We start from the raw sequence: 26,935 nt of genomic DNA, 5'->3' as shown, positions 1-26,935 counted from the left end.
GACAGACAGTGGTAGTGGCACTGAATGGCTCTGTCAAGTAAATGGATGTAGAAAAGCAATGTAGCTTGTGAGCATGGAGGGTTAGAATAATTTCACATTTTGTGATTCCAACCGAACATCCGTTTAAAAGCTCTCGTTACTAGTACAAAGTCTATCTCGCTAACAGTTCTAAAAGCACATGTTTTTGGGTAGTCACTCTTGGTCGTACCTCTGTGGTGATATTACCCCACCATGCTGTAACCTAATGTTTCTTTTCTCGAATATCATGTAATGTGGCTATTATAAAGAGCGCAATTGGACCAGAATTTTCAAATGTCAGTACTATTCCCTTGAAAGAAAATAATTCACAGATAAAACAAAGCATTATTTGACACTACAAAGGATTATTTGACATTTTATTTGTTTCAAATTCACAAACAAGAACATGGCCTTTATTCATACTTAGTAGAAGATAAGACTCTAGCAGCTTCCACAGCTGATTTGGCCCGTCTCATTAGCTTGTTCAATTTGCAATGCGAACACATCTTTTGAAGTTCAGTATGAGAACCGACAGTTCAAGCATGAAATGCAGATCTGTTACCCTCTCTCTCTCAGAGTTCATTTGTGAACCCCTTTCTAATGGCGCCTGTCTTCATTTCTTCTTGCCTCTTTTTCTTATAATCAGCTCGGCTCATGACAATGATCATATTAGCTGGATCCGCTTCCACAAGTTTACCCGTCAAACAGATGGCATCCACGCTGCGTGAATGTCAATTAGCCATTTCATTTTCTTGTTATGGAAGAAAAACTGTAGTCGAGTTTGGAACTGTACTTCTGTCAAACCCAAGAGCTTTCCATAAAGACTCGCCATCTTGCACGTATTATTCATTCACACTGGACTTATTTCAGTTAGAGAAAACAAACAACATTCAGGATTTGACTACAATTACCACCATCTTGTCTTAGTCCATCTTTAACAGAGTCCATTGATATCTTTCAAACAGGGCAATTCAGTGTGCAAGGTCATAGCACTCCTAAGACCTGTGTTAATTGTTGACATGATTTCAATGCACTTAATTACATGCTGTGTTATACAGACTTCAAAACAGAGAAATATAAAAGGAATGAAAAATAAATGAGTTGAAAAACGAAGCGACCGCGAGCGACGACCATAGATAGTAAATAATATGGATGTAGCATCCGGGCTGACCTCAGTTATTCACACGGCATCCAATAATCCTGGTTTGTGCGCGTCGCCATTTTGTGAGGGGGAGGGAGATAGCTGACGTATACCTCCGAGGCAAAATGAGGGCCAACGGGCGAAGAGCTGTCACTCAAGAGATCGCTCCAATACATTTTAACCTCAGATAAAATAAAAACTAGCGTGGGCCAAAACAAATCACCCCCCTCAGTGTTGTCATGGAGATATGAGCTAAACATACAGACTAAAATGGTTTCGTGGCCAAGGCTGTAAATAGGTTTAATAATGCTGTGAAAACGGCATGTTTAACATTGGAGTCAATGAGAGATGGCTGTCTTCTGCTCCCAGCCCCCAGTGGCACTTCCTGGTTACTACAGTTGTGGTCACTTCCTTATTGGATGCTGGTAAAAATCGCTGAGGTTGGGGCTTGCCGACGACGTCATTCAGTCGACACTGTTTTCGGTTTCAACAGGAACTCTGGGAGTTGAGGTCCAAGAGGCGTGCTGACATTTACATCTTCCCACCAAAGCTGCCGCTAGAGTCAACGTAACTCAATATGACAGATTACAACTTTAAGTATCCTCAGTCTGAAATGGCTGGAATCACCTGAAAGCTTTTTGTTTTCTTTTTTCCCTGAAGAAAACACCACCAGCAGGTAAAAACAATAAAAATTCCGACAAAGACTACAGAGGCCTCTGAACAACGTAAATAGTGCACCCTTGAAAAAGAGATGATTTGGTAAATTTGTTTTACAGAACGTGTACAAAATTATCTTCAGATGAACACTGAAAGCATGAAGCGTATATGATCGTATATGTCTTTAAATGCTAAGTAATAAACAAATGACGCTGGAGGTAAAGCATGTATTGCATGTTCAAAGGCATCACAAAAAAGTACATTCAATTGCAAAGGGTAACCCTAAACAGAGTGCTGACTCAATACATTTGGGACTCCTTGTTGAGGAAAATGACAGCAGTGTCTGGTAGGTCACCTGCGTCCCCCGAGTACTTCTGTGGGAGACGGGAAGAAAAATGAGTTGGGATAACAGCTAAAGCATATCCTTAAGAATGCGGTTTATTTTTACATAGCGTGTGATACAACAGTGACAGGTATTTTAATGGAGGGGGCTTACGTTGCTATTTGCTCTCGTCTCCTGAAAGTTTCTCAGCACAGGACCCTGCTCTAGAAATGTAATAAGGAGGATATGTGAGCCACAAATAATCATGCAAATATCTAACCTAAATATATTCAAAGCCTGTCACACATTTCCCACACACCTACAGTGGAGGTTATTCAGAAACAGGATTTTGATATTTTATATCCAATTGGAGGAGAGTTTTGCCTTACTGTGCTGCTTCCATAACTTTCTGGCCAACATGGCCATGCCGACAAGGAGCATTAGAGAAGCACACACCAGCAAGGACTCCAGCACGTGACTGTAACACAGACACACAAAACACAAGGCAGAGAGCTAAGACGTCTATCACTCCCTTTTCGACATATACAGTATGAAGGCAAAAGGATGGCTGATAGACATTCCAAGGAAGAAATGGTGTGATCATCATTATCTACGATGACAGCAGTGGCGTAAACACAGTAAACACAGGTTGTAGCATATCATGATGAGATATTCACTGATTTTGACCGAAGCTGATTTTAAACACAAGCTTTCTCCAGAATCGCTGAGTCCATCTTTAGATACTGTATATAAACTTGTTCAAATAAATATTTTAAATTAGGGATCTTGCCCCCCCCTGCCCCCTCCCTGTGCACGCCACCGAAAGACAGTATTATATAAGCATCCATAATGGCTTATAGTTGGACATCAAAAATGGAGGGAGTCGTGAAGGACTGGACATTTTATGAGTAACTATCACCACTATTTTTCAAGAGCCGTTTTACTTTCAATTACCTCGAAATATGTCGCTGTCCATTTAAAGTATTCCAAGCTGTTTGTATCCGGTCTAAGTGCTTCACTCTCACCTGTGACTGCTCCAGGAGTCCTTGGTGATGGGTTTGGGGGGAGGCAGGTGTTCAGCAGGCTGACTTGTCGTAGATGGGGTTGTCACAGCCACTGTTGCTGGAGATAAAGATATTGTTTAAAAGGGCTGAAAGATGATGTAAGCAAAACAGTGTTTTGTAGCAGAGTCGGCACAGTTCCCGACATCAATATTCTTGATAAGTGAGCCGTGATAGTCGATACCTCGTACAGGGGGAGACATAGGCCTGCCATCTGTCACAAACAAGTATTGATCTTTTAAGCTGCACTTTCTTGGCTACTTCTCATTCCGGTGACAGCAAACTGATGCAGGGGGGAAAATGGACTGAATTGTGTTCTCCTTTCATATACCTACAAGGCCGGGGTTTGAATTGTTTGAATTGTTTTTTTTTTTCAATAGCATTCGTTGGTTTCAATAGGCGAGCTGGATCACAATTTTCATCAACTCCCCATAGTTCGCTGGATTGTCTGGTTTCCACCTGCTGGGCTCAACAAAGTATGATTTGATTTATCCAAGAAATCTCTGTGAAAAAGTGCAGGCATACTATGCAAGGCTCACAGCCTAATGAAGAAAACAAATTATGTTTAAAGCTGCAGTAATCAATTATTATAATTAATTTTTTTCAACGAGTCAAACAAGTATGCCTGAATTTTAACCCAAATCTGCTGCTCTCCTTCGGCTCCATTGAATACTTTAGTCAGTGTCTCACTCTTTTGTTTCGTTCTTATGCACCTCATCTCCAGCCACAGCAGTCTACTGTTTTCAGTGATAACCCACTGCAGGCTATCTGCTAGCACCAACAGCAGACAGACAGAGTTAGCTTGCTAGTAAACATGAGCTGGGTATTTTTCTCAGCAAATAATAGAAAGCTACAAAGTGAATATTGGTATTACATTCACAGTGGGGCCAGCAATACAATTTTAACGGAATGCTAATGTTGCTCTGTGGACGTGTAGGTAAATAGGCTGTCTGCTATAACTTTTGGCATTTTTAACTTTATATGGTAATAATATGTAAATGTTGTGTTTGCGTGTTCCGCTGGCCTCCAAAAAGTGCCAGAATTCATGGAAATAAATTAGGAATAGTTTACCAACTGGTCTAGATTTACATTGAATGCAATACATATCAATAAGCATAATTTGCTATATAAACTATTTTCATTTAAAAGGGGTTATTTTTTTCTTCTTCAGCTTACTAGTGGTGGGTCGGGCCGTCACCAACACATGCACAGATATCTGCTGCTGTCCCGCTGAACACCAGTACCAGCCACTGTCTCTCATCCTTAGCTTCTTAAAGGTTACAGTGAACGCCCCAGTTCTGTCATCGCTGATGGCCACTGAAGTGTCTCGGTAGCTCCCTTCAGAACCCGCCTGCACACAGGAGCTCCAGTCTCCACTCCGACACCATTTCTTTTCACTTTCTCTGTTGGCATAAACAGTCAAAAAAAAAGGGGGTGGGGGGGGGGGGGGGGTCAGAGACGGCAGGCTTGAATTGAAAATATCAAGGAAAATATGTGTTTCTCGGGTTTACAAACGTGTAAACGAAACTGTACACGATTGTAAGTCGATGACGGAGACGATCGGATACCTGTATCTCTCACTGTAGAGGCATTCGACTGTGACGCTGCTCCCTTCTTCCCCGCTCAGTTGCCTGTTCACCACCGACAGACCTGCAGAGAAGGAATCAACTTTAGGTAAAAGCTACAATGCGTAACTTTTTCATATAAACGAATGTCGGTTACATTTAAGCCATGGCTAAACGAGTTGACACAAAGTTTATTAAGCCTTCTTCTTGATCTTCACAAAACTCTCTCTGTATTTCTCAGTACGGCAGCGTTTACAAACTGGTGTCATCCCTTGACACTGGCGCAGGAGCTCAGAAGCGCCCAAGAAATGTTTCAGTTGTTGATTCTACTGCTAATAAAAACATACAGCAAAACGATTAAAATACATACATCGATCACCAAAGGCTTAACTCATGTAGATATGCCGACAGTGTTGTTGTAATTACTCAGAATTCCTCAAAGGGGGCAGCAGAAGTTACGCAGTATTGCTTTAAGAGTTTACATTTGAAGTAGATGAGAAAATCAACATAGATTTATCAGTTCAAAATCCATCAGCATTTCTCACCGTGAATGACCTTGATGTTGGTGAAAGCCACCAGGTCAGCGTTCCACACCCCGGCTATCTCCACGCCACACATGTACCAGCCAGAGTCGGCCTCCTTCAGGTCCTTCATAGTCACGGTGAACACCAGCTGCACCTGGTCGTCGTAAATGCTGACTTTGTCCTCATCGGGATTGGCCGAACGCAGGTTATCCGTTCGGGCTAAGGACGTGCAGAACTCCCTCCTGCTCCCCTGACACCAGTACTTGACGTAGCTAGCGTACTGAGGCTCGTAGTGACATGGCACCTTGATGGATTGACCCTCCAGGATTGAAAACTCTCCACCGGTGGTCACACTGCAGAGGAAGGCTGACGGGAGAGAGGGGAGATGAAGGAACGTCGGACTTAAAAGGTGGAGTCAGTCAGCAATTCTGGAGAACCATTCCACAGAATTGCTGACTCTACCTTTAAACGTTTAGTCTCCAAAACCATCCTCAAAGAAGTCAACAGGTTTGAGAAAGAGCGAGTGAAGGACTTTAAAAACATCATTATAAAATAACTAGAGTCACTGGTTCAGACATAACTGCAGCTGATAAAATACTGGGACGCCTTCTTACCCGAGGCCAAGGCCATCTCATAGAGTCACACACACGACAGACAGACAGACAGTCAATACTTGCTCCAGTCAAACTACACTATCCATAATGCACCCGTGCTCCTGTTTATTACGTGACAAAGGAGAAGAAATGAAGCAGCAACTAAACCAGCTCAAAGTGACTTTCCAAAAAAGGATTCTCAAAATATTATTTTCATATGATGAAGGAATGGCCCCGAGCAATACCTCTATCACATTTATGGTTTCAGTTTTGTTTGTGACAAAACACATTTCCCACACTTCCCACATGCCCTACAACTTCCCTGCCCATACTTCTTATTCCAAAATGGGATTATCCGTCTGTGATAGAGATTAAGGGTGACAACTAGAACAGGCCTTTGGAGACTTGGCAAAATAAACATCACAGCATACTCTTCTTGACAAGGGGTAAACAGTACATACGCTTGGAAGATTCTTGAGAAAACACAAAAGCCCTCTCCAGCTGATGTAGAAAGAAGTCATTTCCTCAACCATTCTAGTCTGTCTTCAACAAATGACTAATGCAGAAAAGTAATAAAATAGTCAAGAGGCATCTTACATTGTAACACTAGTATCTGCCAACAGTAAAGCAAAGGGGGCTTCAGAATAGACTTGTTTCATCCTAAGAACTCTTTCTTTCATTCAATTCGATTGGCTTTTGATTAAATCCTTATTGTACAGCTTTAGTAAGCATATGACCTCAGCAGTTATTACCTGGGATCCATGGTAACAGGCAGAGTGTGAGTGTGAAGAGCTGCAACATGTTTCCCCGTCAGTTACTTCGTGATTTTTTTTTTCTGCTGTGGGTAAACATTCCAGGCTCCAGTCAGTTTCCTCTTTGGTCACGTGACCAAAAGTTGGATCCAGATGTTCCAGATGTTAACCATGTAGGTGCCAGTAAGAAATGAATAGCGAAGGAAGCAATACTAACAAGCTTTACTCACCGCGGTACTAATGTAAAACACCACACCATGTTTTAATGTTACTGTAAATGTAATTACAAATGATATATCTATTACCGTGTGAGGAAAAAAAGAAGAACATAAAACTCAACTGAGTTTGAAGTATTTTAATTAAAAGGGATAAAACAAACAGAGTCTCAAAACAACTAAAACTGTTCAGCAGAGTTGGTTCCAAAGTCTGACAACATTCTGTTGCCAGACAGAATATTCATACAAGGGTGTAATCAATGAGTTGTCTCACTCACTCGCAAGAATAAAGACCCCTCACAAGGTGGAGAAGCATGACAGAGCAATATAAGGAAAGCAGTCACCCGTTCAGGGTTCAGGGCTCCAATGTTTTCTCTTATCAATTACTTAAAAAGAAGATGTGTTATAAGACAGTAAGAAATGGAGAACATTCTTAAAGTAGACTGGAAAGAAACCCACTGAAAATGATTTTCCCATCACAGGTGCCAGTCGTAAATTAGTGAGGAACTGTTTATCAAATACTAAGAAGCTTTACTCACTGCGGCACTAATGTTGAAGAACATATGCCATGTTTAATGTAACTGTTAATATCATTACAAATGGTTTTATTTCCATAAAGTGACCCATTTGTCAGCATCGTTTGCATTCTTCGGCATCCGCAGATTATCTATTTACATTTTTAGTCAGTCCCGGAAATGAAGCCATCAGGGGAATGGTTTGAACTTTTGGATTAGCTATTCTCTCTCTCGTTTCAGATGGGGAAATTATGACGGAGTATATAGTTAAGAGGGAACATAATGAGACCCCCTCTCATTCTTCAAGTCAAACTTTTAGTATTGGTGCCAGGCACAAGAAAAAATAAATCAGAGGAGGAAGAGTTGTATTTTTCTAAATTATTATAATGTTGAACTGTTGAGAAAAAAAATCTATTCCTGACATTTAAACATTATTCTCCAGATACAAAATAATAAAAATGTGTGCTCAGCTAAACTAATGATGTAGCATACAGACACAAGAGATGGTATTAACATCTAATCTAAAATGCAAATAAGCAAATAAGCTTGTTTCCACCAAGACAAGCCTTTTCCTTTAATTAAGGTTTTGGCTGGTATGTTTAAACATGTCATAATTCCTGTCATGTCTCCTGTTTTATGAGTTCATATATTGAATAACCCAGCAACTAAATTCTGAGTGCCGTTCCTCCGTGAATACAGAACATTCATTTGGCAGGCAACAGTGACATTATTTGATTTTTGAAGCCTGAAAAAAAATGGATTTGGATTTGGTCCAGTGTTAATTTGTTGGATAAAGCTCCTGAACAAAGCCCCCAACAGCCAGTGAATTACCAAACAATTATTCCAAGTCTCTCAGTTTTGCTCTGCGTGGGCAGTCAGGGACCTCCCATAAGCCCCTGTGCCTTTTGCTTTGGCTCTGAAGCCTTTCATGTTCATCCATTTCCTGAAGCAACGTAAACAAAACCCAGAATGGAAAGTTATCGTACAGGCCAAATTAATAGGCCAAAATTATAATACTATCCCCTTCAATTATGGTTCATTGAAGGAAGAAGTGGATTGCTATCTGTTTCCTTTGTAGGAAGTATATTTACCCACGTACTGAACATCAGTAGGCCTACAGATATTGTATTTTTTACTCCATTACATTCACTTGAGAGCTTTAGTTTCTTTGCAGAATAAGGTTTTTAAAGATCTGTGAGCATAACAAATACAAAGGATACATTGCAATACTTTATATAAACCAACAAACAGTAAGATATACAAAATACGTCAAATAAGATTGGCCACGGCCACTGGCAAGATGAACAAATGGCATATAAATGCAGTAATAAAGAATAATATATAATAATAACTAAAACATACTATATTGCATAGTGGGAACTTTTCCTCTTTAAAAAAAGTTGCTGAGTAACTTCTACTTAGACATTATTTTGAAGGTGACACTTCTTGTAATGAAGTATTTTAGGTGGTATTGCTACCTTTATTCAGATAAGGGATCTGAACAATTTGTCCTGCCCTTTTCCAAAGGAACAGTGCTAATGTTATCCATTAAATATGTAGAAGAAGGTAGATAGACTTCCTCTCTGTCTGTTATTACATCAGCCATATAGCTAAAAGATTTAGATCTGACCTTTACAGGACAGACCTGGGATTGAGTTGTTTCGTATTCTAGACAGCGTTCATGTCCAGTTCATATTGACACACACACACACACACACACACACACACACACACACACACACACACACACACACACACACACACACACAGACATCCCAAGGCTCTCTGCAGTTTAAAGCAACTGTGTTGGAATCGGTTATTTCAGAACTAGTAGTAGAATCAAGCCCTTACATTGCTACAGGGCGTTATGTTGTTGCTTTCCCCCCTCTCTTAGCAGGATAGGCCTGGTGCCTCCGTTGAACAAACACTCCCCCTCACTGGCTCAAGGATATACTGTAGTCTCCGTTAAAACATTATGCAATCTGTGGGGTCCAATACAAATTCTACAAGAGATGGAGCTCTTGCAATTTTCCCTGAGTTATTTATATATATATATATATATCAGTGATTCTTGAGAAGTGTGACAAAACATGGTGCAATGTTGAAAAAATACAAACCCTATGTTTAGGCAAATTAAATTACATGTATGTATCCAACATATACTAAGCTACTGAGCTAAGGTTTGACACAACCTTCCAGCGTTTGTCCTTTTTATCAGAATGGGCTTTTTACCATTCCTTATTTTGTGTCAACACCGTCAGACACAAAAAAACACAAATAAATGTTCCTTCATTTTATGCTAGACCCATGGGATGTATAGTGATAAAAAATATTCACCAAAACTGATAGAGGCCACAAAAAATATTTTCAAAATGTATATGAATACACATGTTTTTGATATCTGATGGTGTTGACATATTTAACGTTTCTTAAACAGAACAAATAGAGTTTTTCTAGCGGCAGTTTGGTTTTTCTGTTGATGATAGGTGCTAGTATGAACTACTTCAGGAAAACAAAATGATCAAAACATTTAAAATAACTTCTTCAGAGATTGGTGTTGACGTATCATGGTTGTGACGCAGGACTTTCAAGATTTGTAATGTAAAATATTCTAAAACTACAACCCTATTCAGAGCCTGTCTGACTCTAATGTACTCTACAGAGATAGAATGTGACAAGAGGTCCTTCATGGAGACAGCTGCCCATTATTTTGGCTGATTTTATTACATTTTAATGGATTGTCTGACGGTGGTGACAAAAAGTGTCCCCCCACTTTGAAACCATATAAAACATGAATGTGTTGAAGAAAAACTGTTTTTATTGATATGAGAGATTATTTAGTGTTGCTTTTGATGACATTTTTTTTTTAATTATTAAAGTAAATGTTTATCAGGTTTTAATGAAAGATTGAAACCTTCTCTGTGGACACACTGTTTTGGACGTCGTGAGAAGATAACAAGTGTCATATATTTGACATAAAAATTATTAAATTAAATATAAGGGGATAATTATGCTCCAGACATTCTATTCTTAATCCCTAATAACATCTACAATTATTAATATTTTTATTTTTGGAGATAGCACCAGTTACATATGATATGGAAGACAGCCTTTTGTCCCGGTTCTCAAGAATCACTGATATACACTCACCGGCCACTTTATTAGGTACAGCGGTTCATTTTCTTGTTAACACATAACTTATCAGCCAATCACATGGCAGAAACTCAATGCATTTAGGCATGTAGACCTGGACGGGACAACTTATTGAGGGTTAAAATTGAGCAAAGGAATATGAAAGAAAGGGGTTTTAAGTGACTTTGAACATGGCAATGTTGATGGTGCCAGAAGGGCTGGTATGAGTATTTCAAAAACTGCTGATCTACTGGGATTTTCACGCACAACCATCTATAGGGTTTACAGAGAATGGTCCGAAAAAGAAAAAATATCCAGTGAGCGGCATTTGTGTGGACGTAAAATGCCTTGCGGAAGTCAGAGGTCAGAGGAGGATGGGCATACTAGTTCCAGATGATAGAAAGGCAACAGTAACTCAAATAACCACTTGTTACAACCAGGGTATGCAGAATACCATCTCTGAACGCAAAACACAACCAACCTTGAAGCAGATGGGCTACAGCAACAGAAACTTTTGTCAAATGTTTCTTCATCTTTACAGAAAGTGAAGAAAAGGGAATATCAGACTGTTAAAAAAAATAGCAGTGTCTGCATTTTTCTTTACAACTCAAACATGTACTGTATCAACTGAAAAACTGAACGGAAGGTGCTGGTTGGGTTAGTGACATTGTGACACTGGGAGTCATTATTAAGAAGCAATTGAGAAACGACAGGATGCAATATGTTCTTTCAATCCTACGCCCAAGAGTGTGAAAAAGAAAAATCCAATAACAGTGTTTTTCTAGCAGAGCAAAGGTAATATGTGGTTTAATGTGAGTGTCCCCCGGGGAGGCAAGACTCAAGCCTCTCTTATCACATTATCTGGTGCTGTACCAGTGAGAATGAACAGGCAGGGGGAGGGGGGGGGGGGGGGGGGGGCTTAATGTGACTGAGAGAACCTGAAAGGAGAAGGGTATGTTTCTTGTTTTACAAGCATACACCAATATAGTAAAGCATATATCTGTTTCAAAGCCCACTATGAGTTCATAAATGATCACATAGAGAAAGAGATGTTTCATATTCAAAAGCCCTGACAGTACAAAACTCATTCATTTAACTGATAGTCATTTATCCTTGACCTGTCTGTTAGTGAACTATTTCAAAAAACTGTATCTGTCAGTACAACCCCCTTTCTTCCCCATTCTGATGCTCGGTTTGACTTCAGTACATTGTCTTGACCATGGCTAAATACCCAAATGCATTAAATTGCTGCCATGTGATTGGCTGATTAGCTTTTTTTTTCATAAGCCACTGAACAGGTGTACCTAATAAAGTGGCCGGTGAGTGTACAGTTGTGTTCAAAATAATAGCAGTGTGTTTAAAAAAGTGAGACAAGATCAAAATCCTTATCATAGCTTTTATTTCCAAACACGCAAATGCATTGGGTACATTGCAAATTCTATTCCAAATATGAAGAAACTTTTGTCAAATGTTTCTTCATCTTTACAGAAAGTGAAGAAAAAGGAATATTAGACTGTTCAAAAAAATAGCTGTGTCTGCATGTTTCTTTACAACTCAAACATTTACTGTATCAACTGAAAAATGCATGAAGATTTAGCTTTCCTACAAATCACTGAACTAATATTTAGTTGTATAACATCTGTTTCTGAGAACTGCTTCACATCTGTGTTGCATGGAGTCGACCAACTTATGGCACCTGTGAACAGGTGTTTCAGCCCAGGACGATTGGACTACATTCCACAATTCCTCTGCATTTCTTGATTTTGCCTCAAAAACAGCATTTTTGATGTCACCACATATGTTTTCTATTGGATTAAGGTCCAAGGATTGGGCTGGCCACTCCATAACGTTAATCTTGTTGGTCTGGAACCAAGATTCGCTAACTGATGTGTTTGGGGTCGTTGACTTGTTGGAACACCCATTTCAAGGGCATTTCCTCTTCAGCATAAGGCAACATGACCTCTTCAAGTATTTAAATGTAACCAAACTGATCCATGATCCATGGTATGCGATAAATAGACCCGACACCATGGTTGTGTTCCGAATCGCATACTTTCTTCTATATAGTATGTAGAAAAACGATTTAGGATGTCGCGATTCTTGTGGTCAGATTTAGGATGGTTAGAAGTACCCGGATGTTCTACTTCATCCAGCCAAGATTGTTAGTGTTGAAAACTGCATCCTATTTGGGCGATTCTGACCCACAATCCAATGCGCACGTGAAGTGACGTCACATCGACGAAGCCTCCATATGAAAACAAACAGGGATGCGACGGATATAAAAGCAAGAGGAAGGCGCAATGTTATGATGAAATAAGAGAGTAAAAGTATGTCCCAATAGTATGCCTACTGCATCCTAACTAGATTATTTTTATTGTCGGATGTAGTATGTAGAATAGAAAAAAGAAAGAGTATGCGATTCGGAACGCAACCCATAGTATGAGAAACATCCCCATAACATGATGTCTGTGCCACCATGCTTCACTGTCTTCAAAGTGTACTGTGGCTTGAATTCAGTGTTTGGGGGTCGTCTGACAAACTGTCTGCGGCCCCTATTCTAGTTAGGTACACTTTGAAGACAGTGAAGCATGGTGGCACAGACATCATGTTATGGGGATGTTTCTCATACTATGGTTTTGGGTCTATTCATCGCATACTTGAAGAGGTCATGTTGCCTTATGCTGAAGAGGAAATGCCCTTGAAATGGGTGTTCCAACAAGTCAACGACCCCAAACACACCAGTAAGCAAACAAGATCTTGGTTCCAGACCAACAATATTAACGTTATGGAGTGGCGAGCCCAATCCCTGGACCTTAATCCAATGTAAAACCTATGTGGTGACATCAAAAATGCTGTTTTTGAGGCAAAATCAAGAAATGCAGAGGAATTGTGCAATGTAGTCCAATCGTCCTGGGCTGAAACACCACAGGTGCCATAAGTTGGTCGACTCCATGCAACACAGATGTGAAGCTGTTCTCAGAAACAGAGGTTATACAACTAAATATTAGTTCAGTGATTTGTAGGAAAGCTAAATCTTCATGCATTTTTCAGTTGATACAGTAAATGTTTGAGTTGTAAAGAAAAATGCAGACACTGCAATTTGTTTGCAGTCTAATATTCCTTGTTCTTCACTTTCTGTTAAGATGAAGAAACATTTGACAAATGTTTCTTCATATTTGGATTTGGAATAGAATGTGCAATGTACCCAATGCATTTGCGTGTTTGGAAATAAAAAAGCTATTATTAGGATTTTGATCTTTACTCAATTTTTTTAAAAACAGCTATTATTTTTAACACAACTTTATATATATATATATATATATATATATATATATATATATATATATATATATATATATATTTCCCCTTGTAACCAACTCCAGGTGTAGAATGCAGCTCCCGTAAGCACTGATATAAAAAGTTTTATGTTTGAAGCTGTAACATGACTTTATTGTATGTGTGTGTGTGTGTTTGTTCCTTCGTTTACTGTATTTTTTGTTTTAGGTGTATTCACTTTTGTACTTTCCCTCCATTACAACAATTATACTTGTTCTTACCCATTAACAAATTGTAGTGCATTCAAAAATGCAAATGTAGATGCATAATTTAAGACCCAATGCATGTAATATGCTAAGTGCTACCATTTCTTGTCTTCGACACCCGAAATAGTGTAAGACTGAAAATAGGTCTATTGATGTTTAACACATTGAAGTCAAGAACTGCTTCGTTGTTCAAAAGGTCACCATTTCAGTTGTTTTTTATTTCTTCTTCTGAGTGCAAAAAGGAATGCTTTACAAATTCAAAACAATTAAAAAAAGAATGAAAGAAAAATCGAATCACTATCAGTAAGAAAATTGTACTGCATCATATGTTGACAAGACGCAACTAATTCAGCGTTGATGGTGGGGTTGGCCTCTTCGAATCAGTGGCACGAAGCAGGTGTAGCATTGTGCCTTGAAGGGGAGTTTTAATTATGGCTCCTGTCTTCACCTATGAAAAAGAACAGAAGGTGCTGGTTGGGTTAGTGACATTGTGACACTGGGAGTCATTAATAAGAAGCAATTGCGAAACAGCAGGATGCAATATGTTCTTTCAATCCTACGCCCAAGAGTGTGAAAAAGAAAAATCCAATAACAGTGTTTTTCTAGCAGAGCAAAGGTAATATGTGGTTTAATGTGAGTGTCCCCCGGGGAGGCAAGACTCGAGTCTCTCTTATCACATTAGCTGGTGCTGTACCAGTGAGAATGAACAGGCAGGGGGAGGGGGGGGGGGCTTAATGTGACTGAGAGAACCTGAAAGGAGAAGGGTATATTTCTTGTTTTACAAGCATACACCAATATAGTAAAGCATATATCTGTTTCAAAGCCCACTATGAGTTCATAAATGATCACATAGAGAGAGAGATGTTTCATATTCAAAAACCCTGACAGCACAAAACTCATTCATTTAACTGATAGTCATTTATCCTTGACCCGTCTGTTAGTGAACTATTTCAAAAAACTGTATCTGTCAGTACTGACTGTCTCTGTCAAGGCTACAGAAAGTGCTAGTTGCAAATTTGCTATGGAAAAAAAACTGGTATAAGATATTCTTAACCAACAGCTACATAAATGTCTTTCTTTGAGAAGCAACAGGTCCCAGCTAAAAATAAGGGTAAAATCACTACATTTGAATGTGTTAAATGCATGTGATGGAATACACACCTTCTCAAAGGATGTGACATGTGTGTCTGGAGGTTCAACCAATGAAGTTCATGACGACCAGGTGGAGGACGGTGTGAGCGAATAGGAAGTCAGCGAAGGCTCTCTCTTGAGAGATGGACATGAAGTCTCCTTTGTTCTGTGGGTTGATCTGGATACGAAGGCACACTGAGAGAAAAACACACAGTATGGAGAATTCAGTTATAGTGTTGTTCACTTCAGACCCATAAAACACACTCTAAAGGCTTTATGAATGTTACAGACTAATATTTTAATTATTACTCAATTTATTTTTTACAATTGTTTGTTTAGCACATAACATAACAGCACAACAGCTCATAGATATATCACCTTCAGCAGCAGAAATAAAGACAGGTTATTGAACTGAAACAAAAGCTTGCTTGTTTTTACACACAGGTGGCTCTGAGTTTAAGAGTGACTGTATGTTTGAACCTGACAAAGGCTGAAAACAGGAGGAACAAGACTTGTGATCATGTCAGATTCAGTGTCCCTAGAGCTGCGGTGGTGTTCAAGATCAGAGCTTCTCCCTGGGTGGAGGCACAATTAGATTGCATTACAGATACCAAAACCCATTTTTAAAAAAGGTTTGAAAAATTCCAATTTTAAGAATGTTACACGAATGTTAATACACATTAAACATGTCACGATAAGCCCGGCCAAAATAGAGAATTTGAAGAAAATGTCATATAAACTTTGTGAAAAAGAAAAAAGATTATGAATAAAATCTTTAAAAAAATAACTTTTTTTTGTAGGGGATACAATGGCCAAGCTGAGCCTTGAGCCATGGTGATTGGTTTAATTTAGGAATGATTAGAAAGATGCAACGCCCCCCTCAGGCAATTCCAAATAATTCACATAAACAAACAAAAAAAGGTGTGATTTGTTATTAAATCTTACATCCATTTTCACTATCCTTCTCAACCATTATTCCAACACAACTGATTCCTGAATTAAGTACTAAGGTTCATTATGGCAATTTGCCATTTTATTAGGCACATCCAGCTAAAACCGTGTGCACTAAATAAATCAATGAATGCAATAAAGCCTACCTTTAAGAGGATTTTAACAGACACTATTTATTCAAACTGTTGTGGAGAGGCAGTGAGTCAACCTGTGAAGGAAGCACGTTAGGTGCTTTGAATTACATTCCATAATGTCATTTTTTTTAAAGAGGGGGTACTACGTTCTTACTCTAGTCTAACTGATACTAGTTGGACAAACCACTCAAAACGCCTCAGTATATCGTTAATGCAAAGCAATAAAACCACTAACTAAACTATCAAATCAATAGTGCCAAAGTGTTTTACATAAACCTGTATGCAGGCTTTCCTGTAGAGCTGTAGTACTAATTAGACTGGATGTTTAATAGTTAGTACAGAGCGCACTCCTTTAATTCGTGTAGTGTGTGTGTAAACAACTCCATACTCAGGAAGTACGCTCATTTATATATTTATAAAAGTATTCAAGTCCTGGCCGCTTTGAGCTAGGTTAGCTAAGCTAGCCTGTGTCTGCACCTATGGTTAGCACACACGTTCACTGACGGGCCACACGTCAGTGCTGCAGACAGCGACTGACTGAAACCCATCCGACCGACGCATTGTCTAATACATTTGGCACGACGTACATGAAAACATGTAACAGTTCAAGTATTTACCTCCGAGGATGAAAGCACCTACACACGAGATGAAGCCGGACAGAAAGCTGTTGAAGGGGAAGGTACCGACGAGCAGACAGTAGAGGAACTGCAGCGCTCCTGTCAACAAGATGTACAGAAGATACGAGTCCACCACCTTCAGCTTGGTGGGCGTCGTGGTGGTGTACTCCTCCAGAAACCGAGAAACCACCGATATGACTGAGTTCGACATGATTTTGCCGTTTAATGTGTACAAAGCTAGCTCTGCGCGGGTCCTCTTCCTCAGTCCAATGAGTGACGTGTCCTCACCAACCGGAAGCGGCCTCGGCGTTACAAACAATATATTCCGAGTCGCACGGAACGAAGAACCAAGAGCCAGTTATTGGGAATGAAAGTTCCTTGGCGTGAAACAAAGATGTGGGAAAAGAGGAAAGATGATTTACTCTACCAGTTTTTATATTAAGGCTGTTTTGAATACACTCTCGATTCTTGCGACCCTATAGTACCCCTGTGCTAATTTATGAATCCGACAGAGTTTCACAAATTAATTAATTATTTTTTTTCTTTTAATTTGACCACAAACGCACAGGGAAACTCTGTTTATATTAACAGCTATACACTAAACTAGTGAGTATTAGGAATAGTATCGTCTACTCTGTGCCAATACACACTCCCCTTTGTGAAAAATCATCAGGGCGAATATTACTTTTATTTAGGCTATTTATTTTAATTGTCGTGACCATTAACGCCTCTCCAGACTTTAGTGGAAGTTACGTGAGCGGCTTTTGCGACCGGCGAGGCATCTATCTAAATAGACCACCTTTGTGCTCGGTCAGCTGACCGTTGAATTTACGCGTTACAAAACATTACACAATAGACTACATAAGTGCCATTTAAAAAGCCGACGGAGAAGGACAAGAGAGTTTGACAACATAGGCCTAAGTAGATTTAACTGGACGTAGTCACCAGAATATGTCAGCCGATGGATCCTGTCACAGCAACAGAACATCTGCACAGCGACTGTGAGACAGAGTAAGTCACTACACACACACACAACATCTTTCAGAACAATGTGTACAGTACACAAATGATGCTGTTCACTTGTGTCGCATTAGCCTACCTCTTACGGACTTGCCATTGCCTACCTGCCTGCCTGTTATTGCTGTGTCATTGTGCCAAGCCTTATAATATGCTAAATAATAGGCTTTGTTGTTATAGGGCCTACTTGTTTGGAGTGTTATGTGACATTATGTATTAAAGAAAAAACATTTCTGATATTTTATAAATATAGACACCTAACTTTGATTGTATGACTCTAATTTACTTAGCCTATAGGCCTACTTGTATAACACAAAGATTCAACACCAGTAAGCCTTGTGTAGGCCTAATAGGAATAAGCTGAAAATAAATAGTAAAAACCAGTGTAAATAAAAAATAAATAAAAAACGAAAATTAAAAATAAATAGCCATACATGAGTCAATCACTGGCTCACTGTAACTCCAAACATAGGTAGGCTATTATTGTATTTATAGTAGGGTTATTATAAGTAACCATGAACCCACTGCTCAAGTCACATGCTGTGCATATAGGCCTAATTGTTAGGATGTGAGACTTGGTTTTGGTCTGCCACTCCTGACAAACAAGTCTTTTGAAATTGTAACTCACTGGATGGAGAGAGAGAGTGATTCTGTTGCCCGGGTGACTTGGCACATTTTGAATGGCCTGTTGATTGCATCACAGGTAGAGGGCCTGCCTGTGCACCTGGTGTGTTGATGGGCGAGGTAAATTAAGGTGTGACTGAGCTATTTCTACCTCCAGTCAGAGAGGAAAGAAATACAAGTGATTTCCCTGAAAATAAAATAGCTCCTTGTATCCTGTTCTGAGAAACTATTTTAGCTTCACATAGAAAACTGCTGGTAATTTAAAGGTGGAGTCAGCCATTCTGCGCTCAGGCAAAATCAGTGAATATCTCCTCCATATCTGCTACCTTTCCGTACTGTGTATGCGCTGAAAAAAGACATTCTGGTGTAAAAATACACAGCCAAGGCTCTGTATACTGGTGTGTAAACAAAGAGTATGTAGACAAAGGGGGCCCACCGTAGCTAGCAACATGCCTGTTTACAGAGCCTAGGCTGTGTAGCCTGTAAACACTGGCGCGCACAAACAGTAGGGACAGGCAGCGGGGTCGTGAGTAGATATCCACTGGTTTTGACAAAAAGTGATTTTGACAACAAGCATTCTCTCGAATCGCTGACTGCACCTTTAATATGTCAGAGGAGGGAATGATGATCAACATACAGTATATACGCACTACATTGCTGCTGTGGGGCTCCATTGATTGACAGCACAGTGTGTGAAACATGACTCTCCGGGGGGGGGGGGGGGGGGGGTGTATACAGCTCTTTGCAATGATGATCATCAACAACGATTAGACTGACTGTAACCTTGGACTTTCCCCAGTAGCATTATAGCACTTGCTCTCATCGCTCCATTCCTTTTCACGTCTCTGCATTTCTTTCTCTCTTCTTGTCAGGTCGGGTTCCATCGGGACCTGGTGGCCTTCCTGGCGGCCAACCTCCATGTCCCTGTTGAAGACTACAGAGTCCAAGATTCTTGCATGTGAGTGTTTTGACTTGCACTAGGCTGCTTCTGTAACCACTAGGGGACCAGTGTTGGGAAGTCAGTAATATCATTACTTTTCCCAAGGGCGATTGCATTGTTGCTGTGGTGATTTTATACAAAATAACTAATTCTGTTTAACAAACTGGAAAAGAGACATGGTTTGGACCGACCGTGACACAACTGTACTTTCGGGATCCTACGTTTAGAATACAATTGAAGGGATATTAATTTTTTTAAGATAAGCATTTAAATATGTGTTGAAATGTTGAAAAACGTTTTCCTGCTTGCATATAGGTCCGTTGTACGCTTTGAGTGAGCCACAGAAAGCTTTCAACCGCAAAAAACAGAACATTACATTTATTTTAAAAAGCACACTTATAAAAACTCTTCCTGTAAGTTCTCTAAAGGTGGAGTCAGTGATTCTGGAAAATGCTTGTTGTTAGCAATACACACAGAGTACATACTGTATTAGCAGCGGATCGTGATGAGATTTCACTAATTCTGACAAAGTGATCTTGACAACAAGGGTTCTCTAGAATCGCTGACTCCACCTTTAATATTATATTTACTTGCTATAAAGTGTCTTTCGAAAGGGTCGTTGTGATAGTATGATAGTCATTTAACTAGTAATGTAACTTGTAACTTTTGATAGCAGTAATAAGTAAGGTAATTGTATTTAAGTAATAACTATAGTGTAACTTCTTACACATTCTGAATAACTTGCCCAGCACTGCTAGGGACTAATATAAATGTAATTAAAGTTGTTGTAATGATATGTTAAAGCTGCTGCTTACCCTTTACAAAGTGTCTGTCTCCGCACACTGTATAGGTGTTATATGGTTATATGATACTCGTATAGAAACCGTTGTGTAACACAGGGCCTTATTATCATATATCCTTTGTCTGCTTACGACAGGTATTCAGAACGACCTATGGGCTAGGTTTGTGACCCTCCCCAACCAGGATCGAATATGGACTCTGACCATTCCCAACAAGGTGGTGCACAAACCTGCAGAACAAGGTACCCGCCTCCCTTCAGTCTTTGTTTGCTTAGAGGGAGGAACCAGCTTGAGACGCATATCATGTCCTGATTAAAATGTAAGGATGTCATTGTAAGGAATTATAGGAAATGGTACCTGGTATGTAAAAAAAGGATATGTAAAAAACTAAAAAAGGGGCACACAACATACCCATCCACATACCCATTTACAGCAGCTAGGCTGTGTATCAATAATGTATTTCCTTTCAGCGTACACAGTACGGACAGGTAGCAGATCATGGGGAAATATTCACTGTTTTGAGAATTGGCTTTCTCCAGAATCAATGACTGCAGCTTTAAGTGATATTTGTTGTATTTTGGTATGATTGCTCCATTCCATTATGGTCACAAAAATAAATAAATAAAAATGACAAAACTCCTTACATAACTCCTCTGTGTGTGTGTTGGGGTTTGTCCCTCTAGCCCCAAAGACTCCCCTGGTGATGGTGCATGGTTTTGGAGGAGGGGTGGGCCTGTGGATCAGGAACCTGGAGACGCTGAGTCGCTCGCGGCCCGTCTATGCCTTTGACCTCCTGGGCTTTGGCCGGAGCTCCAGGCCTCACTTCCCCTCTGACGCCGCCGAGGCAGAGGAGCAGTTCATCAACTCCATAGAGCAGTGGAGACAGTCTGTGGGCCTGGACAACATGATTCTGCTGGGGCACAGTCTGGGAGGGTACCTGGCGGCCTCCTATGCCATCCAGTACCCTTCAAGGTAATAATAGCCTACTATGTAAAAAAAAAATTTGGGTAGCGCCTTTAGCTCAGTTGGTAAGGCGTCCCCCTCCCGGGCCGGGCCCAGCAGCAGACCCGGGTTCGATTCCCACCCGCGGTCGTTCTCTGCATGTCACTCCCCTCTCTGCCCCATTTCACCTCTGTCTCTCTGCACTATCAATAAAGCATAAAAATGCCCAAAAAATATCTTAAAAAAAAAAAAAAAAAAAAAAAAAAAAATCGAATAATAAGAGACAGCTACAGAACACAGTACCTGAAGCTTGCCGGCAGTGATCCAGCATTTTCTTCGAGGACTTGAGTAACTCATGTTTCTATGAAAAAGTCATTAGTGAAAGCCAGTGATTGTGTTTTAATAGCGCACATTGAATGTGCCGTGTTGGAATAATTAATCAGCTCGTATATATGAGTGAGGAGCTAAAAGGCTGAGTTTCAGTCAGAAGACTGTTTCCATTCCGAATGCATTTCAAATTAATTTCAGTTGTTTGGAATGAATGCGGCAAATGAGAATTCATGACTAGTCGGTTACAATCTCGTTTGGAACTAATCATTGTCCACGGCCTCGTTGCAAATTCACCCTGTGGACGTTTTGCCAATTATTGGAGATAGTTACTTAATACAAAATGAATAAAAATGTCCCGCTCCTAAAGAAAAAGTTTGACATTTAGGTAAATTAGCTTATTCGCTTTCTTCCCGAGAGATAGACAGCAGCACTGTCATGTTTGTATGGTAAGAGTGGAGCTGCAGATAGCGGTCAGCGAGCTTAGCTTTGCACAAAGACTGGAAACCATGGGGAAACGTCAATCCTGAAGGACTTTTTCCTGTGGGACTATTTTTAGGCCGGGTGCAATCACTACTAGGAGCCTTTCACTGTTTTCTCTGGCAACCTCACGGTGACGACAAGGCTCCAGGAAGTGACTGCACCGGGCCAAGGAATAGCCCAGAACATAACCCTTTCCTAAAAACCACTACACGTCATTTTTACATACTCCTGTTTGTTGCTCCTTGTAGCTTTATTTAACCACACAGATATGAGAACAGCATCAATCATCTCCTCTTATGCTCAGCATGAAAGCAAAGGACATTAAAGTTGCTGCCTGTAAAGGGAATTTGTAGAGATGGAATATTATTTACTATCTATGGATGGAATATTGTATTCATGAGTGTACATCGCCATGATTCTACAGTAGCACAGAACAGACAAACTTAATGGCCTTACACGTTTTTATAAATAGTGGGGTGGTCGCTGGATATGCAACTGTCGGAAGACGAAGGAGAAGTGCTATAGAAAAATAACTAAATCCATCTTCACCTCAACACTTGATTTTGTGGAAAGACTTGAGGCAGTGGTAAATTATGCCATCTTTAGTACCTAGCTTCTTGTCCTTGAAGGCCACCGTAGCTTCTGTAAATTCTCTGTACGGGAAGGCTGGAGCCGCCGCACATTGCAATCTAGAACCTTTTACCACTAGATGCCGCCGAAAACATTTTACAACACACTGTAGCTTTCATATTGGACATCATCAGGTGGCCAGACACACAACCCACAAGTGAATGATAATGTCTCTCTGGATAGGCAACTTTTTGCTAATGTGTTCACTATAACCACGTAATAAGGACAAAGTATGGCTCTTTTTGCTGCTGCTGTCAAGTGTCCAAAATATGTTAATGCTCCTTTTTAAATCAGAATTTTTAGTTAAACAAGAAAAAAATCGACACAGGAAGATATGCGTGAAGATTCCTGCCTTTGGTGCCCCCCTAGTGTTAGTATTCCAAATAATTAGTAACACACACCACCTCTCAGTAGCTTTGGTGTTCACAAGCTGATGACACAGTTGATGGGTTATCATAATGTTTATTGTGCTCTTCTCTTATACAGAGTGTCACATCTCATCCTGGTAGACCCGTGGGGCTTCCCTGAGAAACCCACGATACAGGCCCCAGAAGAGGCACAGGATCCAGGGACACAGCAGGTGGCGAAGAGGCCGCCACTTCCGCTCTGGGTCAAAGCAGTTGCGTCGGTGGTGTCCCTCTTCAACCCGCTGGCTGTCATCAGAGCAGCAGGCCCTTGGGGTAAGTTGTGCCTTGTTGTTTATGTGATGCCGTGTGCTCTGCCATATGACACTCATTCGTCCTCATCTAACAGTATGTCATTGATTCAGGTCCGGGCTTGGTGAACAGATTCCGTCCTGACTTCAAAAGGAAATTCGAAGATATCTTTGATGACGACACCATGACGCAGTACATCTACCACTGTAACGCACAAACGCCGAGGTAAGCCAACGCGCGTACTGGCTAATCACGTGGAAAATGAATAGGGCTTCCCCGCTAATGTCTATTTATCAAATCGACATAAATCTTTCAAGTCAAGCCTTCAGGTTTATTTAAAAATGTTTGTCATGCCTTACTATAAAACAGGATAGCAAAACACTGGTGTAATCATACCAGCATTGTGAGTGTGGTCATCATTTAGCATCTTCTTGAGCGAGTGGCAAAACGAGCTTGGAAATTACAACAGCAAAAACTATTGCAGATCCATATGTTTGTGCGCAATATATTGATATCCCTCCACTCAGCCTATTAATGTTGTACTAAACCTAGGTTGCATGCTCTGGAGGCCGTTTTCCAGAAGCTAGGTTTTCAATGATCTGAAACTCTGGTGTTCACCCTTTTCGTGTAGACGGAGGCCAAATATCTAACTTCAATGCACTTTTCTGCTTGCCAAATAGTATGATGGAATAGTCTAATCAATATCTGCAGTGAACAGGCGGATCCAATTCAATTCGAAATATCAGAGTCGAGGACAGCCCAAAAAAATAATTTTATTTTAATAATTAATGCTTGAACAAAAAGCTAAACAATTTCCGTCCATCTTTTTCCAATTTCCTCTCTCCCCCTGTGCCCAGTGGTGAGGTGGGCTTCCGGGCCATGTCGGAGTCTTTCGGCTGGGCAAAGAGACCCATGCTGGAGCGGGTCCACCTGCTGCCTCCCTCCATGCCCCTCACCCTGCTGTATGGAGCTAGGTCCTGGGTGGACAGCTCGTCTGGGCACAGGGTGGCTGAGATCAGGGACCAGGCCCAAACCAAAGTACTGGTGAGTAAGGAATGCAGCAGAGTGGAGTCATGAGGCAGACCTTAGCCAATTATGAGTCTGAAAGTCTGTCACTTTAAAACTTGTACTTGTACTTTAATAACCAAATGCTGGAAAAGTGCTTGAATATGACTCTGTATATAAGCTGTATGCACCCTGGTAATTCAATTCATTTCTGTTGATTCTTTGGTAGAGAGACCTCACATGGTGGTGTGTAATAATTGCTTTTCCTTTTCCTTTGTTTCCTTATCTCTTCCACGGTACAGCTGATAGATAACGCCTCGCACCACGTGTATGCTGATCAACCAGAGGAGTTCAACAAGGTGGTGGAGAATATATGTAACTCTGTTAACTGACTGTGTGTGTGTGTGTGTGTGTGTGCACGTGTGAAAGGACTGAAAGTATTGTATATAGAGAATTCTTGGTTTTTAACCTTTGCATGTGACGCAACGCTGGATGACTTGTAAGTCAAGGCATATGAATACATTGTGTTGCTCAAAATGAGTTTGAATGTAATGTTGTTCTGAATCCCTTTCTCATAGCAACAGCTTATTGTTCAGTTTTGTTGGAAAGTGCTATTGTCATACGTAAACTGGTATATATATATCCTTTTTTTCAATCTAGTAGAATTTGTAAATGATTTATTTATAACATATGTGTTCATACAGAGTCATAACTGAACCACTCGATACATAATTTGTGTTGCCTTCTGTCATTTGAAACGGTATGTAAACCATGCACACTACTGCGGATGTACTGGGCTTATGTGTAATAGAGCAGCCACATGGCTACTCATGCCTAACATGAAGTACTGTATGAGAAATGTGTTGGTTTGATCCTTGCTTTTCTCAAACATCTGTTTCAATGTATCCAAAAGCCGTATTTGTATTTTATACATGTAAAATAAAAATGAAAGTTAATTGAAAAAACTGTTTTCTGTTTTCTAAGGTCTGCCACTTTAGAAATTCAAATGTGGGGGGCGCCCTTAGCTCAGTTGGTAGGGCGTCCCCCCTGGGCCGGGCCCAGCAGCAGACCTGGGTTCGATTCCCGCCCGCGGTCGTTCTCTGCATGTCACTCATATCTCTGCCCCATTTCACCTCTGTCTCTTCAAACTATCCATAAAGCATGAAAAATTACAACAAATATATATATATATATATATATATATATATATATATATATATAAAAATGTGGTGCACTATATAGCCCAGCCAGTAGAGGTCAGTAAAGAGTGTCATTTCGTAAAGTTTTTCAGTGGCAGAAGTCTCATGCTTCAGCCTGTGTAAGCAGTGGGAAATGAATAGTGGAAGTCCTGTGTTTTAAACATGTTAACTAGATAAGGCAGAATGGCGCTCATCAGTGTTATGGCTTTTATAGGATTAAAGTATAACTGCTGATCATGTTTAAAGAGCATTTTGATGTTACCACTGGCTGAGCTGGAGCTAATATTAAGTAGTTTACATACTTTCTGCTAGTTTAATCTAAAAACAATGTATCCTATGTTATAAAATGGTCATATGTTTTGTATGATAATTATGTCAGGTAAAAGGTATGGTATCTAAATAGTTTTAAAAGAACATCACAGTTGTACAGTAATTGGTGAGTGAAAGTGTTTGTATTCCACCCTGCTGCAGAGTCCTCATCACATTGTGGAAACATTTATTCACTTTTAACACAAGTATAAATACTCAGGTATAAAAATACTCAGCTTGAGAAAAAACTATTCCGCTCGTGAAAAAACTAAGTGAAACTAAAAAAGATGGGCATGTATAGGTACGTTTTTTAACTTTAAGGTGCCACGAGCAACATTTAAATATATTGGAAACGGTCTCATTTTTTCCTCTGACGATCATAAATTGCATTAAACAGCAAAAGAGACCATCAATGCAAAGAGTGCTATCTTTATATACTGTAGTTTTTCTTGATGCCTTTGTCATGGGTACGCTCAGCCAGGAACAGCTGGCGCATTAAACACTACCGCTTTTGTCCAAAGGGGGTGCAAGAATTAACCAAAAAATTAAAGTTCCTCGGAGCACCTTTTAATATATAATAGTTTATTATAATATATTCTGTCATAAGCATTGATATATAACAGTTTAACTGATCAATAGTCATCATTTATGTGAAGTTCCAATGTCAGAAGTTCCTGAAAAATAATGCAGCTTGCAGAGTCCTAATGTACTATTTCCCTGTAAAATGCATTGGAATAGAAGTATGACATAGCATAAAGAAAATGCACCTGCAGCTTATGTACTGCCAGTCATAATGATCACAGCACCTTGTTATGTAACCCATAAAACCCAGGGAAGCTAACCAAACAAGATGAATCAGGATGTGTCTGGGACAAGCCAAGCCTTACCTGACTCATGTAATGTCAAGTAAAAACTAGACGTCAGCCATTGATATTTTAAATGATGAAATAAAGCTAGGGTGTGTCACCTCCACCACAAATACGGCAAATCATCCTTCATTCAACACTTTTTTTTCAATGAAAAATGGAAGAAATACTTGTATACACTTGCTTCCCCTTATTATCTCTGGATTACGTCATAACCCTCACCGCTTCACCTCTATCCAGTGAAGACTTGTCTATCGATGAATGAAA

At 40.0% G+C, this 26,935-nt stretch overlaps 3 protein-coding genes across 3 annotated transcripts; 1 reads left to right on the top strand and 2 right to left on the bottom strand.

The window, feature by feature from the left end:
* Window positions 1–382: 382 nt before the first annotated feature.
* pigr (polymeric immunoglobulin receptor) lies at window positions 383–6,738 on the bottom strand. Its single transcript, XM_080034474.1, has 8 exons — window positions 6,634–6,738; window positions 5,310–5,654; window positions 4,768–4,849; window positions 4,376–4,602; window positions 3,164–3,260; window positions 2,528–2,616; window positions 2,313–2,362; window positions 383–2,190 (listed from the first exon to the last, which is right to left on the bottom strand). Exons 1-8 carry the CDS (start codon window positions 6,680–6,682, stop codon window positions 2,116–2,118), a joined length of 1,014 nt encoding a protein of 337 aa, XP_079890600.1. The 5' UTR covers window positions 6,683–6,738; the 3' UTR covers window positions 383–2,115.
* A 7,480-nt stretch (window positions 6,739–14,218) lies between these two features.
* dad1 (defender against cell death 1) lies at window positions 14,219–17,172 on the bottom strand. The gene is made up of 3 exons (XM_080034477.1): window positions 16,871–17,172; window positions 15,199–15,363; window positions 14,219–14,485 (listed from the first exon to the last, which is right to left on the bottom strand). Exons 1-2 carry the CDS (start codon window positions 17,079–17,081, stop codon window positions 15,233–15,235), a joined length of 342 nt encoding a protein of 113 aa, XP_079890603.1. The 5' UTR covers window positions 17,082–17,172; the 3' UTR covers window positions 14,219–14,485; window positions 15,199–15,232.
* A 570-nt stretch (window positions 17,173–17,742) lies between these two features.
* On the top strand, window positions 17,743–25,229 carry abhd4 (abhydrolase domain containing 4, N-acyl phospholipase B). The gene is made up of 8 exons (XM_080034473.1): window positions 17,743–17,881; window positions 19,384–19,469; window positions 20,389–20,493; window positions 20,935–21,223; window positions 23,120–23,313; window positions 23,403–23,514; window positions 24,147–24,333; window positions 24,597–25,229. The coding sequence occupies exons 1-8, from the start codon at window positions 17,832–17,834 to the stop codon at window positions 24,684–24,686; spliced, it is 1,113 nt and encodes a 370-aa protein (XP_079890599.1). The 5' UTR covers window positions 17,743–17,831; the 3' UTR covers window positions 24,687–25,229.
* The last annotated feature ends 1,706 nt before the right edge of the window (window positions 25,230–26,935 follow it).

The sequence above is a fragment of the Ammodytes marinus genome (assembly GCF_949987685.1).
Source record: "Ammodytes marinus genome assembly, chromosome: 9".
Classification (NCBI taxonomy): domain Eukaryota; kingdom Metazoa; phylum Chordata; class Actinopteri; order Uranoscopiformes; family Ammodytidae; genus Ammodytes; species Ammodytes marinus.
Note: the sequence above shows the minus strand (reverse complement) of the source record. Positions and strands in the feature narration are given on the sequence as shown.

What these genes read in the sequence shown, in the direction of transcription:
- pigr (XM_080034474.1), bottom strand. Translation starts at nt 6,682, where the DNA reads ATGTTGCAGCTCTTCACACTCACACTCTGCCTGTTACCATGGATCCCA. An exon ending in CTCTACAGTGAGAGATACAG is followed by an intron (nt 4,603 to 4,767) that starts GTATCCGATCGT and finishes TTATGCCAACAG; the next exon opens with AGAAAGTGAAAAGAAATGGT. An exon ending in GACTCCTGGAGCAGTCACAG is followed by an intron (nt 2,617 to 3,163) that starts GTGAGAGTGAAG and finishes TCTGTGTTACAG; the next exon opens with TCACGTGCTGGAGTCCTTGC.
- dad1 (XM_080034477.1), bottom strand. Translation starts at nt 17,081, where the DNA reads ATGTCGAACTCAGTCATATCGGTGGTTTCTCGGTTTCTGGAGGAGTAC. An exon ending in AGGTGCTTTCATCCTCGGAG is followed by an intron (nt 15,364 to 16,870) that starts GTAAATACTTGA and finishes TTTTTCTCTCAG; the next exon opens with TGTGCCTTCGTATCCAGATC.
- abhd4 (XM_080034473.1), top strand. Translation starts at nt 17,832, where the DNA reads ATGGATCCTGTCACAGCAACAGAACATCTGCACAGCGACTGTGAGACA. An exon ending in AGAGTCCAAGATTCTTGCAT is followed by an intron (nt 19,470 to 20,388) that starts GTGAGTGTTTTG and finishes TGCTTACGACAG; the next exon opens with GTATTCAGAACGACCTATGG. An exon ending in GCCATCCAGTACCCTTCAAG is followed by an intron (nt 21,224 to 23,119) that starts GTAATAATAGCC and finishes TCTCTTATACAG; the next exon opens with AGTGTCACATCTCATCCTGG.